Below are 18,680 nucleotides of genomic sequence, written 5' to 3' on the forward strand. Positions count from 1 at the left end.
CAAGATCACATATTTATATTCCTTAACCTTGTTCTAGAAGGAGGGGTAAAATTCTGGGTGGAAGCATTTTCTTGGCAAAACACCCCCCAGGGGAAATATGGCCTGAGAGGAACAGAACAGGGTCCTCTAAAGTGTGGGACCCCCTTGCCCAGGTGTGAGGGTGGTCATAGGAATAAACCCCAGGGGTCCTCTAATCCTGCATGACACAAGCCCTGGCACTGACCCAGGCTTTGTCTACATATCTCAAAAGAGGAGGGACTCAGGGTCCCAGGGCCACTCTGTACATGGGCTGCTTTGTTGGCCAGCGAACTGAAATCTGATTCCAACTTCCTGGAATTTTGAAGCCAAAGAGAAACTCTGGCCTTGGGCAAAGACCCTGTGGCTGGAATTTGCACATTTATGCAATTGCCTAGCACAAGTCAGCTATCTGGGAAATGCTAGTAAGTACAACAAGCAAAATTACAAATATGTATACTTTCAAGAGGATGATAAAAAAATGTGGATTGTGTATCTCTGACAGAAGATGCCTTTGAGTCCAAGGGTGTAATTCAATAAATAAGTTATGGACAGCCAAGATGTGGTTGAATCAGCTTCTGCCTTGTTTCACTCTGGCCTTGAACTACGTGTCAGTGTTTCATCATCCTTACAACTAAATCCTCCCTACGGAGCATTAGAGGGAAATGCAGATTGCATTGGAGTTCATGGGGAGATGGGAAGGATTTCAATCCCACAAAACAAAAACAGAAATCCCCAGTAGCCAAAGCTCTTCTCCCTTAGGTGTGTCCCTTATTGGGTCCCCTTGACTCCAAGTTTCTTTTCGGGATGCTTTCTCTATCTCCTCTTTTGAGTCAAGTAGGTCCAGCTCTTGCCCTCAACTTGCATACTTCACTGGGCATGAACAACACCTGCAAGTCAGAGTTTCTCAAAGTGCCAGCATCAGCGCTACCTGGGCACAAGGTAGGAATGTAAATTCCAGGTTCCCACCCCAGACTCGCTGAGTCAGAAACATAGCAACCTGCAGTTTAATGAGTTTTCTGGGTAAGTCTAAGGCATACTTCCAGGTTAAATTAACCTCACCTCTGAAAACAGTTCACTCATCTTTGTTATTCAGGCAGCCCCGAAGGGAGGGAAGATGAAAATCCTTCTCTTGATGCTCCCCTCCCCAGCCCCCTGGTTTATCAAACTGTTCTGCCAACAAAAGTATGTGTGTGTGTTGGCGGGGGGAGGGGAATTCTCATTCTAAGCCAAACTGTGGCAGACAAATGCACATGTATCGTAAAAAAATTTTTTGAGAGAACATTAGTAAAAGTTTAATTTGCACTCCCCAAAGGTACCCACCCATAGTCTCTTTGTACATCTTTCTAGATTTCTGAGCGCACAAGTAAATATGTGTATACTTTTAAATAAAAACCCACAGAAGTAGTTTGTACTGTTTGCTCATTTCATGTTTTTGAAGTCTTGTCCGTGAAGGATAAGAAATACTCTGAGGTACGGAGGTATCATAAATTATTCACCCCTTCTACCCTTTTCCTTGACATTTGGGGCAGCAGAGTCAGACAAAACGCAGAGGTATGGAGAAATCAATCAGTTGACATTCTTTGGTATTTTCACGTTTGCGGCCTTGCCAAACAGGAAATATTCGAAAAGAATACACAATTCTGATAACCAAGTAACTCTATACGTTTTGGACTACGAAAATTGCGGGGAAGAAAAGGTGAGACCAGGGGCTGAGATGCGTGGACTTTACATACCCTCCGAAACCCAAAACACAAGACAATTAAAAAGTAAAAGCTATCAAAAGCACCCAGCTTGACAGTCCCAACTTTTAAAAAAACAAATGCGACAATATTATGACCAAAGTCAGTTATAACTAACTACATTTCCAGACAAAGGGACTTCAGATCTTCAAGGCGTGCCGCGTATACCTCATTTTCCTTATTTTGTGTACTGCAATCCACGGACTACACCCTTTGGAGAAGAAGGGCTGCTGTTCTTCGCCGTTCCAGGTTTCTGGGCGTTTTACGGGCGCCGGGCGGAGGGAGCCGGCAGCGCGAAAGGCAAGGCGCCCCAAGCAGCCCTTTGGCCCCGCCCCCGGTGATTCCCGGCCACTCGCGTCCCGTGGGGAGCGGGCTGAGAACGCGGGCGGCGATTGGTTCCGGGCCAGGGTGGGCGGGGTGCGGCGGCCCGGCATATAAAGGTGCCGCGGCTCGGCGCGGTGCTGCGTCCTCGGTTTGCGTTGGCGTCCTCGGCCGTGTTTCCCGCTTCTTCTCTGGTCTTCGCAGTGGACCGGAGCGCGTCCCCGTGAGTCATGGTGACGAAGGCTGTATGCGTGCTGAAGGGCGACGGCCCGGTGCAGGGTACTATCCACTTCGAACAAAAGGCAAGGACCGGCGGGGGGAGACCGGCGGCGAGGCCGTGCCCGCACACCTGTGCCCGGGAGCGGCCGGCGGGGCCTCGGGCCGACCTCGCCACGCACCCGGCGCGTGGGTCGGCGGGTCGGCGCCCCCCGGGTCCTCGGCCGTGCGGCGCCCTCAGAGCCGACAGCCGCGCGCGGCCGCGGAGTGCTGAGTCACCGGGCGAGCCCAGCAGCGGCTGTGCGTGGCGAGGCCTGGGCGGGAGTGTAGGGAGGGAACACCCGGCCGGCCCGGTGGGTGCCGACCACCGCGAGTTTCGGAAGGAGAGAAAGCGTGAGAGGAAAGCCGGTTGCCCTGGCGCCTCCTCGGCGTCCGTAGGCCCGGGCGGAGACCTGAGGTGCTTGAGGACGCTGTGGCCCTTCTTGCGGGCTCAGATTCTGGGTCCTGAGATACCGCGGATGCTGAGTTGCGCAGTCTGAGGCCTGGCCGGTCCTTGAGACCCGGGGGTGGCGGATGCGGCTGGGCCGTCTGGGTTTCGTAGCATCCGTATCCGTTTGGGACTTTCCACCTTGAACTCTCTAGTTCAGGTGGTCTGCAGACTGCGGCCCGCGGGCCTAATCTGTCCCGAGGCGGTGTTTGTACAGCTCTCGAGCTGAGTGGCTTTTATATATTTATGGTTTTATATGTTTGTGTTTAAAGGGTCGTGAAAACAAGAGTAGGTGACAGTGATCCTTTACAGAAAAGTTTGCTGACCCCTGCTCTAGGTCAGGGTCATCCTCTAAGGGCAAAGAGGACGGCCCTGGTCAGAGCTCCAAAAGCCAGAGATCTAACAGCCTCCATGGTTGGGGGTTTTCCAGAGGAGCGATTTTTAACTCTGGGTGCACAGCAGACTCATTTGGGGAGCTTTTAAAATACAGATAGCAGGGCTCAACTCCGGATCAATTACATGAAAACCTGATGGGGTGCAGTCTGAGTGTTGCTCTTTTTAAAGCTTCCAAAGTGGTTCTTAACAGTGCACGGAGGATTGAGAATTCCTGTTGGTAGAGGGTAGTGGATGAGGTTTGGAAGTCCAATGTTAGGACACCTAGAGTATTTCCATTGCATGGAATTGTCACTTCTGTTCTTGGAGCATTCGTTTAAACAAATTCCCTGTAAAGTGACTTTGAAATTTCTCTACCCGTGGGCCTGTTAACTGAGATGCAGGTGGATAAACCCCTGAACAAATCTTGTAAAATAAAGTGTACAGACATACTCATTGATGACACTGCAAAACACAGGTGTTGTGAGGAAGGTGCTTGTGATAAGCCTGTCCCCCCAGATCTTAGTGAGGTTACCAGTGGGTGGAAAATTGTTTATGTTGGCTTGTTAATCATGAGGGAATATGAATGAGATTTAGTCGTTAAAGTGGTTTATGGAAATGTGAGAGGACATGCAAAGTAATCTAGGTAAGTGTCCCCCATCTGTGAGATTTAAACGAGAGAGCTTATATTTGAGCTTAATTTTTTTCCTTTAGGTGGTTTCCAAATTTTCTAGAAAAGGCTCTTTGATATTTGACTGAATTTTGCTGTTTTCATTTGCAAGACTTTTGTTTTGTCCATCCTCTCTCTCTCCACTAGAGAACCTAAGAAGTCTCTGAGGGATTCTTGCCCTGTGGCCATTGAGAAAACGGCTCGTGGTGTTGCATTCAGAAGTTAAACTGGTTTTTCCACCTTCCCTGAGCAGCTTCTATGGCCCCTCCTTTAAGTTCCAGCATCATTTTGGTGGTGCTCTTTGTACCTGATAAAGACCCTTGGATATGCAGATGTATTAAATTGACAATAAACTGTATTTCTTGGCCTATTGAGTGTTTAAAAGTTTGGATTAGTTTCCAGTTTTCAAAAATCGGAAATTTTCACCTATTAAGTCCAAATTCTTAGCTTCTCTTGAAAAATCTGGAGATCTGCCCATACTGAGCCTTCATTAGCCCAGGGCAACGCTGTGCTGGACCGGTTTACATTCCTCCTGCTTCCCTGACCTGTTTTACTCATTTGAGACAATAGCCTGGTCCCTGCAGGGTTGTACCCAGGCAGCTTACTGTTGAACTTCTTGTGCTCTATGCATTACCAATTAAGTGGAGGCTTGGAAGAACCTGCCATGTTTGTCTGTCTGTGCTCTTGATAACATGGCGTGTTTGGGGGAATTACTTTCACATTTGGGGTTCTCCAAAATTAAAGGTTGTACGTAGAAGAATCATAGTGTATCTATTCTCAAAAAGAAACACAAGAGGCAGCAGTTGCCAGGCTACTTCCGTTGAGCAGTGGTATCTAGCCAGTGGAAAGTACGATCTTCAAGGCTAACACCTCTTGTAACTGTTGGCCCTGGCTTTTTAAAAAACAAAGACACCGTCGTGTATTACTATATGGTGTGGATGCTGTGTCTATTTTATTTTACTTCCTAAGATCTCTTTGTAGCTGTAGAAGTAACTTCTTTGATTTCTATATGTAGCATGCGGTACCATTATCCATCAACATTGCCTGAATTGCAGTGTGTTTTTTTCCACCTGTTTTAGTGTTTCATTGTCCTTTCTTTTTGGTCTCTGTAGTGGAAAGGTTATCTAGGTTTCAATGCCTAAAAAGACTTGAGAAAGCAGTACTTCTGTTTGGACTAGGATCAGTCCCCCAGGGGCAGTGAGGTAGGATATTTTCTGGCTGTAAATCAAAGATATCCACGCCGGAAACGGGTCAACACCCCTCTGGTAGAGAGTGGAGAACAGGGATCCTAGGGTAGCAAGTTGGATATTGTTTTTCTTTTTAAGGCAGATTTGTATGATTGCTAACATAGAAGAGTGCATGAAGAAAGTAGGGTGCTAAAAAGTGTATGATGTGCTAACATTTGGGTTCAAAAGTTTGATTTGTACACATACACTCACTATGCGCAAGTACGACCTATTCGAAGTATTTACATAATAAACAAGAACTTATTCATATTACGTATGAATAGAGTAGCTTAGCAGCTTGCTGGAGGTTCACTGCTCCCGGCGGACCTGGGATTTGGACACAGATTTTTCGACTCCTGAGTCCATGTTCTTTTCACTTTCCTGTGAGTGATAAAGATAATTCAACTGTTTTCTTTGTTCAGAAGCATTTGCTGTCTCAAACTTCTTGCACTTTTCTTTGAATAAAGGAAGATGGGACGGTCGTGGTATCGGGATCCATTACAGGATTGACTGAAGGCGATCATGGATTCCATGTCCATCAATTTGGAGATAATACACAAGGTGGGTGCTGTGCTGGTTTAGTGACTGACAGTTATTTCACCTAGTAAGATACACCGAGTAGAGTTACCCCCAAACATTAAAAACTCGTGACAGTTTTTTTAAAAGTCAAGTTAATATGACTACTAAAGTCGATCTCAGGGATATAAATGGCTTTTGACTCTTCCGTGTGGAATGGAAGGAGAAGGAGTTGATGTTTTGTGATTATGGGTTGATTATGTCAGAGTCTCAGGTGTGTTTTAAGTAAAAACGCAGCTTCTTTCTGACCTTCCCCTTTACTCCCAGGTGTTGGTGAGCTGGGGCTTGAGGGCGGGTGTGGCAAGCAGGGTGCATTTATCTGCATAACCCTGCGAGGTAGCTCTGCGCTTCTAGCCTAAGGGCCTTAGCGGGGGCGGGGGGCAAGGTACAAACTGATGAGGGGGTGTAAACTCTTCACACTTTGGATTGTGCTTCCATTTTCTCAAGTTGGGTTTAGAAGCAAGTCAACAAAAGCTTATGGGTTAAATTGCCATATTTGAGTAAACTTAGTGTTTAGACTTTTTATGGTGAGAACTTAATTCATTGTGCTGGAACGTACGTGTGTGTGTGTGTGTGTGTGTGTGTGTTGGAGTATAATTGCTTTACAATGTTGTGTTGGTTTCTGCTGTACAGTGAAGTGAATCAGCTATATGTATACATATATCCCCTCTGTCTTAGAACTTGTTTTTAATGTTCCATAATTTGGTTTCTGTAAATAGTGATTTAATGATCAGATTTGATCCATTTCAACAATTATAAAAAGTCCTGGGACTTCCCTGGTGGTCCAGTGGGTAAGACTCCACGCTCCCAATGCAGGGGGCCCGGGTTGGATCCCTGGTTGGGGAACTAGATCCCGCATGCATGCTGCAACTAGGAGTCTGCATGCCGCAACGAAGACCCGGTGCAGCCAAAATAAATTATTAACTAAAAAAAATTCCTCAAGTCGTGTTTTTTTTTTTTTGGTTTTACCTGCTTCTGCTTTGGCAGGTGATTGCTCTGTGGCTCTGACTTACTGTGCTACTTTCTGTAACCTGCATGTCTTCTCCCTGGGTAGAGGATGGATAAAAGCTCTAAACAGGGGAAACTTTCTGTCAGCTGTTGAATGAAGAACCATGTCATGAAAGAGCCTCCTGCATTGTCGTGGTTGTGTTCTATGTGAACGCTGTTCCCTGGTGCACTGGAGTGCCATTTTTACAGAGTACAGTCTGAATGCCCCAGAGTTGTGCCGGGCAGCAGCCCTTGGATTAAGGTGCCGTTTTATATTCTGCACGCAAAGTAAAGGCCATAAACAGGAGAGCTGCCTGGTAGTATGTTGCTGGGGAGATAAGTTTTTTGTAGTTGAGGTGTGCTGTTGTCTAATGAAGTAGGATCATAATCTTGGGATTTTAACAGAAGAACCATTGAAGATCAAGTCTTGGCCTTCTCATTTTACAGGGCAGTGAAGAAACCAGAGACCAGAGAAGGGTATTAATTTAACTTCACCAGTGTTACACAGTGGTTAGAATGTCTTTACTCCCTGCCCGTTTTGTTTAATGTGTTGCTTTCTGTTTTTATTAGCCTAGAAGTCACAGTGTGGGTCAGTACTTTCTCCATTTGAGGTTTTTAGCAATGACCAGTTTCTTTTGAGAACTTACTTTGGAATTTTGATTCATAATTTAGCACTTTTTTTTTCCCCCGTAAACAGGCTGTACCAGTGCAGGTCCTCACTTTAACCCTCTATCCAAAAAACACGGTGGGCCAGAGGATGAAGAGAGGTGAGTGACCTTAACTCTTTTTGAAATAATAGCGACGGCTTTGAGGGGGCAGTATGGGTATATGACCTGCAGATTGCATGCTAAGATAATTGCACCTCTGCTCTTGAGTTTGTTGCCCCCATGTAACCCCTTGCCCCCAAGTGCTGGAATGGCTTACCCCTTGGGCTAAGGAATTAAATAGGGACACTTAAAACGATTTGGTTTTGTAGCATTTATTGAATATAGAGCTCATACAAGTGTCAAAGGGATCTAATACAGGAAATGTCATGAATAACAGTACTGTCAACCACTAGCAAAATAAACCATTGTGAAACACTGGAAGGTTTGTAGATAAAAATTTGATATTGAAAATTCAGTGAGACTCCCATTTGTGTTTGTTTTCTGAGAGCCTTTCAGGAAAATATTAAATTTAAGGACAAGGATTAATTTATTTTTATATCAGAGGCCTAGGGGCATAGCTCTGCCATGCCAGGAAGTAACAGGCGTAACTCAGTAACTCAGAGTTTACCCTTTGGTCCTTTATCTGTGAAATTAGAGGTGCACCCCGTCCTACCACTCTTCCCAGAGCATTGCTTTATAGACTTGAAGCCTGTGTTTGAAGAGCTGTGTGTCTAGAACATCTAGCTACTTGTTTTTAAACTTACATGTTTTTCAGGGTTTTGTCAGTCTGGAAAAGTGGGTTCTATTTGATACAGACTATATCCACCTCTTAGCCCACCCTTACATATCTGACTCAGTCCATTTTTAATTTAGCTCATGAAGTAAAGTTAAATAGAAACCAGTCCTGATCCTTCTAATGCTTTTTCAACGTTAGGCATGTTGGAGACCTGGGCAATGTGAAGGCTGACCAGAATGGTGTGGCCGAAGTGCGTATTGAAGATTCCGTAATCTCACTCTGTGGAGACCATTCCATCATTGGCCGCACAATGGTGGTAAGTGTTCATATAATAAGAATATGCATAAAATTACTTCTAACACATGGTCACATATGTTTTCATGATTATTAGTCCTGGTTTCTAAGGATCCATATAAATTGTACTTTTAGTTCAGATTAGGAAAAGCAATTATTTTATTGGATGACTACAGTGAAGAATAATTAATGATCTAGGTCAGTTAAGAACACTGTTTTGCTAAGATGCGGTAATAAAGTAGATTACATTAGATCGTATTAATTAGATCTGTGTTACAGAAACAGGAGTGGTCTTCATCTAGTTTTTAAATGGCCAGACTTTCTTGCCACTACTGGGTTTCCCCCTTGTAGTTAACCAGAGCGTCTGAGGTCTGAAATCGGATAGACCTCAATACTAATACTCATTCATGTCTGCAAGTTATCACCACTTGTTTAATATGTGGGAAGCAGTTGCCCCAAGTTACGTAGAGCTGCATCTGGTTCATACAGACCACCACCTAGGATAGGCTCCCTTTTGCCTGCCCCAGAGGACAGTTAACATTCAGGAGACACCTCCTTTCAGTTGACCCTTTTATTCTTAGAATTTTCTTCACCTGTAGTTGTGAAGCAGAAAAATCACGTATCAGTGTTTGATGAGCAAAATTTAAAATACTACTGCTCGAATACGTCAAGATATTTTTAGGATTACCTCTTGTTTATGGGTCCGTAATTAGGCATGATTTTGATATTCTTTTTTGTTGTTTACTTTTTTTTCCCCCAAAGCAATTTATACAATAAAAGAATGACTACTGTAACTGAGATTACTAGAATTTCTCATGTTGGATTCAGCATGTGGCAGCCGTGTAACCTAATTGTGTGGGTTTTTTGTATTTCATTTAGAGATAGCACTGCTTACCTAGTGTTTGAGGGTAACTATTTCTTTGCTTTATCAAGAAAAAGCTTTGAGGAGTAGTTTCTACTTTTTACTATTAGATTAAATATTAGTATACTTTCCTCCTAGTAAAATTATTTTAACATGTTATTTTCTAATATTAAATGGTTCTTAAAAGTCTTTTGGGTATTGTTGAGAAGATACGGTAATTGCTTGATAGCCCTAAGTTAATGTGTTCTTAAAATTTTTTAAAGGTCCATGAAAAACCAGATGACTTGGGCAGAGGTGGAAATGAAGAAAGTACAAAGACAGGAAACGCTGGAAGTCGTTTGGCCTGTGGTGTAATTGGGATCGCCCAATAAACATTCCCTAGGAGGTGGTCTTGAGTCCTAGTAATGCATATGTTATCTTGCTAGTTGTAGAAATTTAGAGAAACATTAAACACCGTAACCTTAAAAGTGTATTTTGTGTGACTTTTAATTGCTTTAAGTACCTGTAATAAGAACTGATTCATGATCACTTGAAGATTTGTATAATTTTATAAGACTCATACTCAAAGTGTCTTGTTTCAGTGGTCTCTGTATTTTGCCAAACTTAGTCACATATGGATATTATTTGTCTGAATTTCTTCAGTTCTCAAGCCTGCAATAAACATTCTCTGTGGCACTACTGTATTTTGAGCCTATTAAAGTATCTAAGTTGAAATTCTAAATTAGCTCTGATACTCATACACAGAGCTTGAATGGAACAGATTTAGTAATATGTTGACGGGTATTAACTTCCATAGAGCTCTTTTTTGAAAGTGTTCTAAATGAGATCAGAATGTTTAAAATGTTAGCAACTGGTACATTTAGCTAAGACTAAGCTGAACTTTAATCTCAGACAAATAGGCTATCCTTTGTTAGCTTTAGGGAAATTAAAGTGGTACCTTTATTTTAAAAAGTAGATGTTACAGTTTAAGAGAGCCCTTTGATAACTTTCAGTGAAATTGTGAATGGCAAGTTAGTTAGAGTTTCAGGTAGCTGAGAAGACTTACCTACCTGTCAAATAGCACATACTGCATTTTTGTAGAACTGTGAACGTTTAGTTTATAATAAAAGTAGAGGTTGGCACAATCTGCTTTCAGATAAGCTCCTTAAAGAAATACATTATGCCACTGTAAGGTGGAAGCAAAGAAATGTTTGATTGTGGGTTCTGTTTGTTTAAATACAAGAACTGACACACCCAGTTAGTGAATTCAAGTCTGTTTCTCTTAATGGAAATATGTACCTGTAAGAGAATGCTTTTAAGTGTTAATCTAACTCAGGTTTGACGGTGGGTTATAATATTACTTCTGATAGGGAAGCCAGATAAGCAACAGTTTTGGTTGGTCGTAAATTATATGATGGACTTTATCAAGCGAAGGTCACTTAGGAGAGGAAAAGCTAATTTAGAGTAAGAATTTGTAGTCTGTGTGTGTTTTCAAAGTTTTAAATTGGTGATAACAGTATGCTCACAATAATGGTTACAACTACCATCAGGTAGGGAATTTAAAAACAAACACTAACAAACAGATTTCATAATGTACAGTTTTGTTACATAAATGGGATAAGACTCAAATACAGGACTTGCTTGTGTCCTTTAAAGCCTCAAGTGTAATTACTACCACTTGGTACTTTCGGGGTTTTGTCATGTGCAAGTAGGGTGACCCTTAATACTTTCAATTGGAAATACAGGGCTGCGAGTCCTTGAAATCTGAACACTAATCAGTCAGGTGTATTTTTATTTCCAAAAGCAGTTTCAGCTGGGACTTTTAAACTTCTCAGTGGGCCAACATAAAACAGGATAAATTTTATAACTCAAATCTGCATATATGAAACCGGATTTTCTCTTACTTTCCAAAGGCAGGGACTCAAGAACACTGCCCTAGATAAATACATTTTCCCCCCATCAAAACAAAGGTCTTGCTGCAGAAAACTCAAAACCAAAGTAATAAAGCAGCTTCTCGCCTGGGGATGAGGGTAAAGAAAAAAGTTATCTTACGCACACTGAAACAATGACAGTTTAAAAATGTGATTTAAGAAGAAAAAAGCTTCAAGGCCGAAAGTACTAGGATTATGTTAACGGTCTTTTCCTTGGCACTAGGTAAGCAGCTTTATGTAACTGCTTTTCTTTACTATTTCAGGTATAGGTTTGATTTGGCTTTGGATGTGTTCATGTAATAGCTCTTGGATAACCTACGACTATTTTTCCTAGTTAACCCAACAATTTTAAGGAAAAGAGAGAAAGTACTTTGTAAGTGGCAAAAAGTTCAGTTTACCTCTGCCCAGCAGGGGACTTTAAAAAATGGTAAAGAAAGGCAACAGGCGAGGCTTGTAGAAACAATAGGTTGCATTTAAGTCCTTAAACAGGTAAGACCATAAGCTCTTAGGTTGCAAATACAAACCTTGATTTCTTTCACCCTTTTGAAAAATTTCATGGGATGGTTAAGAAAAACACCCAACCTTCTTTCTAAATAAGTAATACCCAGGCAATCAGATAATTTATAGTACAACGGGTAATGTTGGGGTCCAGTTTTTCCCCCAGCGAAAAAATTTTTTTACAATTAATTATTTAGGGCAACATTTACCACAAAGTCAATGGCAAAAAAAGAAGACCTTGACTGAATTCCAAAACAAGCTTTTCAGTTAACATTAAAACCACTAACCTTTGCCTTATGATTGAAATGCTAAAAATAAAAAATATTACAAATGAGGTGTTTGAGACTAACTACATAAAGATGTCTATTTCCATCAAATATACAAGTCTAATTTAGACTCCAACACAGTATTAACAGCTCAAACTTTGATGGTGAACAATCCTTTTCCACCTTAATGCAGTGTAGGAAGAATAGCACACATTAAAGTTTGTTACGAAAATAGAGTTTATTAAAAACATCCCTATTGTTTTTGAGGAGCTTTCACCGTTACCTTGTCTTAAATTAAAAAAAAAAAATAGAGAGCACTTCTAATTACGATTTGTAAACTTTTTAAAGTCAAAACTTTTAAAAAGTTACAGCAAAAAGGGTAATATTTATTCATATTTTCAGTATTTTTTGTTATTTTGTGGCTATTTTTAAATAGAAGGGAAGCAATCAAATTGCTTACAATTCCCCACCAACTACTGCGGGGCTGTGATATAGCAGGAGCAAGTATAATACAGCATCTGTACACTTCAAGCTCTACACTCCAGGAAGTGTCACTGTCACATGTGGACAAATTCCAGTCTCTAACGAGGAGCCTCGGCTGCTGAGCCAGAATCCTTTTCAGGTTCAACGGATGAGGTAGCCTCAGCAGGTAACTCTTCAGAAGGTTTTACAACTGCAGACTCAGACTCCCCCTTATCAAGTTCTGAAACAGTGTCTACATTTCCCACTTGGCTAATGGGAGGTTCAACGGTTTTGTTACCGCCTGCCCTGTCTGTCACCTCAGGCTTCTCCTTGCCTCGGTTTTCCTCCTTCTCTCTACGAGACTCTCTATCTCTAGAATCTCTCTCTCTGTCTCGATGCCCACTAGAGCGTCTATTCCTCTCTTCCAAGTCTCTGTGCCTGTCCCGGTCAGGGCTCCTTCTTCCCCACTCTCTCCTTTCACGATTACTATTCTCTCTATCATCATTACGGTTCCCATACCGTTCCCGGTCATTTTCCACCCTATTTCCAAAAGATCTTCTTCCAAACCTTTCTTGGTCTCTACCTGAAGTGAACTGCTGCCTGTTATCGTTTCTAAACGGCTGTGGCTGCGTCGGCGGCGGCTGCGGTGGCTGCGTCGGTGGCTGTTGCTGCGCCTGCGGTGCCGGCGGCGGCTGCTGCTGCTGCTGCTGCTGCTGCTGCGGCTGCCTTCCATCTCTCTCCTCGGGACCCCCTGGGCCTGGCCCTGGGCCCCCGAGCCCTGGCACTCCACCGGGCCGGACAAAGGGGCCGTGGGGAGGAAAGGGACCTTTCATTCCATGAGGCGGAGGCATCCCGAAGCCCCCGGGGCCTGGTGGCGGACCTCTATGCATCATATGTGGAGGCATGGGGCGAGGCGGCATCAGAGGAAAGCGTGGCAGGTGAGGTGGAGGCATTCCTGGCGGGCGCTGGAGTGGGATCAGGCCAGGTCGGGCACCAAGAAGACCAGTGGATGGGGCTTGGAGCCCAATTACTCCTTGAGTACCTGCAAGGCAATAAAAATTAAAGTGTAAATAAAATAACATAGAAGACAGCATATTCTATTTCCAATTATTTCCTGTGGGGCTTGAAGCAAAATGAAATTCAACCCCAAATTCAAATTTCATACTGTCTGCCTGTCTACCTAGCAGAAAAATGTGACAGCCCAGTAACAAGGCAGGGCAAGCAGTCCTGGAGACACATACTATGTATACACGTCTACCTAATATAGATACAGGTCAAAATAAGCTGCAAAAAGAAATCGTAATATACCAAATTTTGGAAAGAGTACGTCAGAATCTCCTTCTATAGCCTTGACTAGTAGCTGTTTACCACTCAAAATACTTGAGAAACACATGTGTGCTGAGATAAAAGAAATAATGAGATAAAGAACTGAACTATTTGACCCAACTGAAGGTTATTTCAGGTGTACTCTTAGAAGAAAACTTCTTACTCTAAGTCTTAATTTGACTTTTTACTAGGAAAAAATGGGGTCAATGACCCAGAAAATCCAGTGAAGAGGGAGGTTTCTTTGATTCTGTCATTAAAATGCTTTGTGCAGTTATTATGCAGTAAGCATTACTTTAATGTTTATAAAATAAAGATCCATGCACAAACATAGAGTTTATTTTTACAAGTCCCTCTTCAAACCACAGCATAACGTGTAAACTGCTATGCCAAAATGACTGCTGAACAATGCTGCGTGCCCAGCCAGTCACCTTCTATTCACTTTCCCAAAGGTGGCAAAACTGATAAAGTTAGTGCTGCTGCTGAAAGTGACAATGCCTTTATTTCCCATTTACAGGAGTGTGCTTATGCTTCAAGAATCAAATTCAACCCATCATTTATAATACCATGGAAAAGGACGATCTGTTGTGGTTCACAACTTAAGTAACAGGTATCGTGGTCTCTCTCAATTTATTTCTCTGCAAATATAAACATCACAAGGCAAATACTATGACCAACAAGAGTTATTCTAATAAAGGAAAATGTTCCAGATATTGTCAGAATGTGCCATTTACCCATGTACTGCAGAAATGCCTTTGAGCAAGTTGTGCGTTATGACCATCAACTGGCAATGGTGAGAAAAATGCTTGCGTGACACTGACAGAAAAACCACCGGAGAGCAAACCCAATACTTCACCTTTTTGTCCCCAGCATCATATTATTTTATGTTTACAGTTTCAATCACTTCCATTCACTTTAGCAAACATTTAACAAGTCCTATTTGCTCCTAGATTTTCTGTATAAACAATTAATACTAATATGATAGACAAGAATTTCTACTTCAGTTTTTGTTCCTCAGGACATACGGTCCAATACTATTCTGTCAGACTTAGGCACCAAACAGAGTAGACTGGAAAATGTTATGTGCATCAGTTTATAACTCTTAACATGAAGACTCACCGCCTTGGTATTTACTTAAACAGAGTACCTTCTTTTAAATGCTTAAAGAGAAATACATTCAGTGAAAAGGATCTCACATAGGAGCAACCTTGGACACATGCCTCAGAAATGGGGATAATAATACCTGCCTCTTGTTGAGATTAAATGGGATAAAGTACATAAGCATGAGCTCAGAGCTTGGCACACAGTTAAGTGCTGAAATTATTATTCTACACATCTATTTTGACAGACGATAAGTATCCTAACACTAAATATTTCACTTTGCAAAAACACATTTTTCTTTTCTGATCATTGAGACCTTACTGGCCTCTCCTGGTCCCCCAATATCCACCAAGCACTTTGGTAACTGGGAAAAAATTATGCTTCCATATGTCAGGCCTAAAGTTGAGAAATGCTAATTACCATAGTGAAAAGCCAGAAATGATGAATTGGATGAACAAGGCCAAGACCCCATAGACTCTTTACACTCTCCTCAGGAAATCCCAGACAATGAATATATTACAGAGCTTATACTATTATCACAGACTGATATAAAATTCATGGCAAACTAACATTCTCATATCATTTAGTGAACATATATTGAGTACATACCATACAAGGGACAACAAGACACCTAAGATATGTCCTTGCTCCCACCTTTTAAAGAAATCGTAGAGCCGCAACATTTGTGGACTTTAACTCAAAACAAGCAACATAAAATGTGCACCCATATACAGCCTCCTTCAATAGAGTCATCATATAGAGAAGCACACTTCAACAAATTGAACTTTACTTTCCCACCAGCTTTACTCAAGGATGAAACCGGTAAATGTTTACTCTGTTAAAGACTTGTTGTGGCACATTCCAATACCTAACGATATGCTCAAGGGGCCAATAGCAAGTTTTAAATAACACTAGAAAAATGAGGAAGGGGTTCAAAGCATCTTATTGTAACAGAAGAATTAAGTTCAGATGAACCTTTAAGAGGAAACAGACCTTTGCAGGACAATGGGAAGGTCCTATTCCTGATTTCCCCATAATGATGGCTTCCTCAGCTACCAATCTGACAGCTGCCAAAGGAAGCAAGGCCAACCTCAATCTTGTACAGAAGAGAGCAAATGGGCAATGCTTCTTTGTAAAATATAAACCGATCTCTAGCAACACATCTCTAAGTTTTTTATAACATGCATTTGAGGGTACATACAGGTTCATTTAACAGGGTTAACTTTTACAGTACCCATATATTTAAAACTCCTACAAAGCACATTTTTTATAAAGAGAAAAACATAGCCTAATTCATCTATTCCATATATGTGGATATTTGTATTTCGGATTTACTTAAAATATTATTCAAATTCTTTCCCTCTTTTGTAAATAAGCTGATTTCCTTTTAACCCTTTACAGACCAACAAAGTTTACAGATTCCCCCAATAGAATTCCCACAGCTCCAAATGTTGGCCTTCAGGGCACAGAAGTGGTGGAATTAGATATTTTTTTCTCTTCTGTTGTTCTGCAGTGAACAAAAAAGTACTGCTTTTATAATAACAGTTATATTTAATTAAAAAATATATCAGGTGGCATAAGCCCTTGGTAGGCATAAGAGCTGAATTTCATTTTTATTTTTATTAGGAAAGCTGTCATGATGCATATACCAATGGAATACACAGTGAGTTACCCAAGTCTAAAGGACATTCAAAGCAATTATTCATTTTGTTTGGAAGTATGACGTGAAATACCTGACAAGTTTTCTAGAGTTAAAAACTTTAAAAAATTTATTTATTCATACATATGTTGAACATCTAAGCTTTACATTATTAACATATTTAATGTGCTGGGGATATAAAGATTAAAAAAAGTAATAATCTTTTCCTTCAAACAGCACATAACCTAGTAGAAACAGACAAATGTCAATTGCTGTCAATAGGAGACGGCACACACTATTATGGTGACAAAGGTGGAACTGACAAAGTCAGTGTGTGTGAATCTGAGCGGGAGTCCCAGGGGAATGTCTGAATTGGGTCCCAAAGGAAAGGAAGAACATTCAAGGCCAATTTAAGGAAGGACATTACTGGTTAAAGAGAACAGCGGCTTCTGGAAAGGCCTATTATATTATTAGCAAAGTGAAGCAGTAAAGTGTGTTGTTCTGAGAATTGCAACAGAATGTCTTTTGATGAGAATCAAGGAGAGAAAAGATGAGGTTTATTATTGAAGCAGCAAGAAAGAATCTGTATGAAAACAGATTGCTATCAATTAAAAAAGAAACAAATGAGGTTTGTGAGGCTGAACAGTTAGGCCGGGGCAATCCAGGTCTTATATGCCATGGAAAGGAACCTGGACTCTGATCTAGAGTGGTGGGAAAACCGCAGAGAAATTTTTAGCAGGGATGATCCTCATGTTCATTTCTGAAAGACCCCTCCAGCAAATAGCATACAGGAAAGCAAGGAGGCAGAGGACACTGAATAGTAGTTAGGCTCTTATTCCAAGAATCTAGGGAAAAGAGGTGAGAGACAACTGAACGACGTGCGGGAGATGAACAGATTTAAGCCCTTTAGTAGGCAGGACTGGCAGAATATGAGATGGAGGAACATAGCTGCTTCGAATGAGTGGGTGGATGAAGGCATCAACTCAATGCAGGAATTTAGAAAGAGGAACAATTTTCGGAGACAGACAACAAATTTCACATGTTAATACTGAGAGTTGGAGGGGCCTAGGCTACACCTGGTGGAAATGTGCTGAAGTGATTGATTAAATGTACAGAGCTCAGAAGAACCATGGTGTTAACTTATCCAGAACATGGATGAAACAAAAAAGGGAAGAGTTCAGACCTGGGGAAACTCACACTATAGACAGAAGACTCCAAATTTCCTAATACAGCAAGATTTTAAGGCAGACCAAAAAAGTGACAGCCCCAAATGTCTCTACTTCAATTCAAGAAGTATAAGAAATACACTGAAGTTTAAATAACCAAGGCTATTTCCTATGATGAATCAAAAAAAACCCACTTTCACAAAAAGTAAAAACCAAGATTAAAGGGGAGGTGCCAGTGCTTTCTATAGCGAAGACGTTGGTAATTATGGGAAATAAAGAACAGGTATGTTAAAAGATTAAAGGGGTGGTGAAGGAGGGGAAGGCTGATATCATGACTGGAGACCAGTATGGACCTTGAAATGTCAGGAGAATGTTAGTTGAACCCTTTCATGGAGGATGTAAATTTAAGTTGGATCTTTCACACACACAAAAAGGAAGGGCAGAGAATCAGTAGAAAGGGCAGTTCTTCTACCTCTTCTCCGCCCATCATCTTGTCTTGCATTCTACCACAGCCAACGCCTCTAGGAAGTCCTGGACCTTTCATTACAAGTAACTTTATCACTTCTGAATTCTCATTTTCAAGTACCCCACTCTCTGACCCTCTTTCCCAAAACAACCTTCAATCCCACTAGGATCAAGTCCCCAATGCCCTTCACGTCTTTACTTTCCTCCTTACCTGTCTTGGAGTCCACGGTTCTCCCTTACCATGTTGCCTGGAAAAACCTCAACACCGGCTTTAAATGCAACTCTTCTACCTAACCTGCACCTGAATATGGCTGGGCACCACCTCCGACATGCTGACTGGTCTCATTTTATTTATAACTACAACCACAAATGCTCCCTTAATCCTGGCCAGCAATTCTAATTTCCCTAGTCAATTCACATTCTTATGTTTCTGGATATCTATTTCACATGTTCCTGTTTCTCCTTAATCCTGTCTATTCTTAGCTGGTTTTATATAGCTTCTGGGAGGTAAAATTCACATAGCCTACAATTCACCCACATAAAGGGTGTAATTCAATGTTTTTTTAAATATATTCAGAGTTGGGCAACCATCGAAATAAATTTTAGAACATTTTCATCATCTCAAAAGAAACCCTGTATCCATTAACCATCATTTCCTGTTTCCCCCCAACTCCATCCCAACCCCCAGGCAACCATACA

The 18,680-nt window shown here is 41.6% G+C and overlaps 3 protein-coding genes across 10 annotated transcripts in view; 1 reads left to right on the forward strand and 2 right to left on the reverse strand.

Annotated features, from left to right (window-relative positions):
* Positions 1-2,072, reverse strand: part of TIAM1 (TIAM Rac1 associated GEF 1) — a 504,950-nt gene extending 502,878 nt beyond the window's left edge. For all 5 annotated transcript variants that reach the window (XM_073804434.1, XM_073804432.1, XM_073804433.1 and 2 more), the window contains exon 1: positions 1,926-2,072. The gene's annotated coding sequence lies outside the window, so the exon portion shown is untranslated. The remainder of the gene's footprint in view (positions 1-1,925) is intronic.
* A 142-nt stretch (positions 2,073-2,214) lies between these two features.
* Positions 2,215-9,826, forward strand: SOD1 (superoxide dismutase 1). Its single transcript, XM_004322979.4, has 5 exons — positions 2,215-2,380; positions 5,517-5,610; positions 7,310-7,379; positions 8,194-8,311; positions 9,415-9,826. Exons 1-5 carry the CDS (start codon positions 2,309-2,311, stop codon positions 9,520-9,522), a joined length of 462 nt encoding a protein of 153 aa, XP_004323027.1. The 5' UTR covers positions 2,215-2,308; the 3' UTR covers positions 9,523-9,826.
* A 2,218-nt stretch (positions 9,827-12,044) lies between these two features.
* Positions 12,045-18,680, reverse strand: part of SCAF4 (SR-related CTD associated factor 4) — a 56,330-nt gene continuing 49,694 nt past the window's right edge. For all 4 annotated transcript variants that reach the window (XM_019922480.3, XM_073804437.1, XM_019922482.3 and 1 more), the window contains exon 20: positions 12,045-13,329. In XM_019922480.3, coding sequence (XP_019778039.2) covers positions 12,407-13,329 — 923 coding nt within the window. In that variant the 3' untranslated portion in view covers positions 12,045-12,406. The remainder of the gene's footprint in view (positions 13,330-18,680) is intronic.

Source organism: Tursiops truncatus, chromosome 4, assembly GCF_011762595.2.
Source record: "Tursiops truncatus isolate mTurTru1 chromosome 4, mTurTru1.mat.Y, whole genome shotgun sequence".
Taxonomy (NCBI): Eukaryota; Metazoa; Chordata; class Mammalia; order Artiodactyla; family Delphinidae; genus Tursiops; species Tursiops truncatus.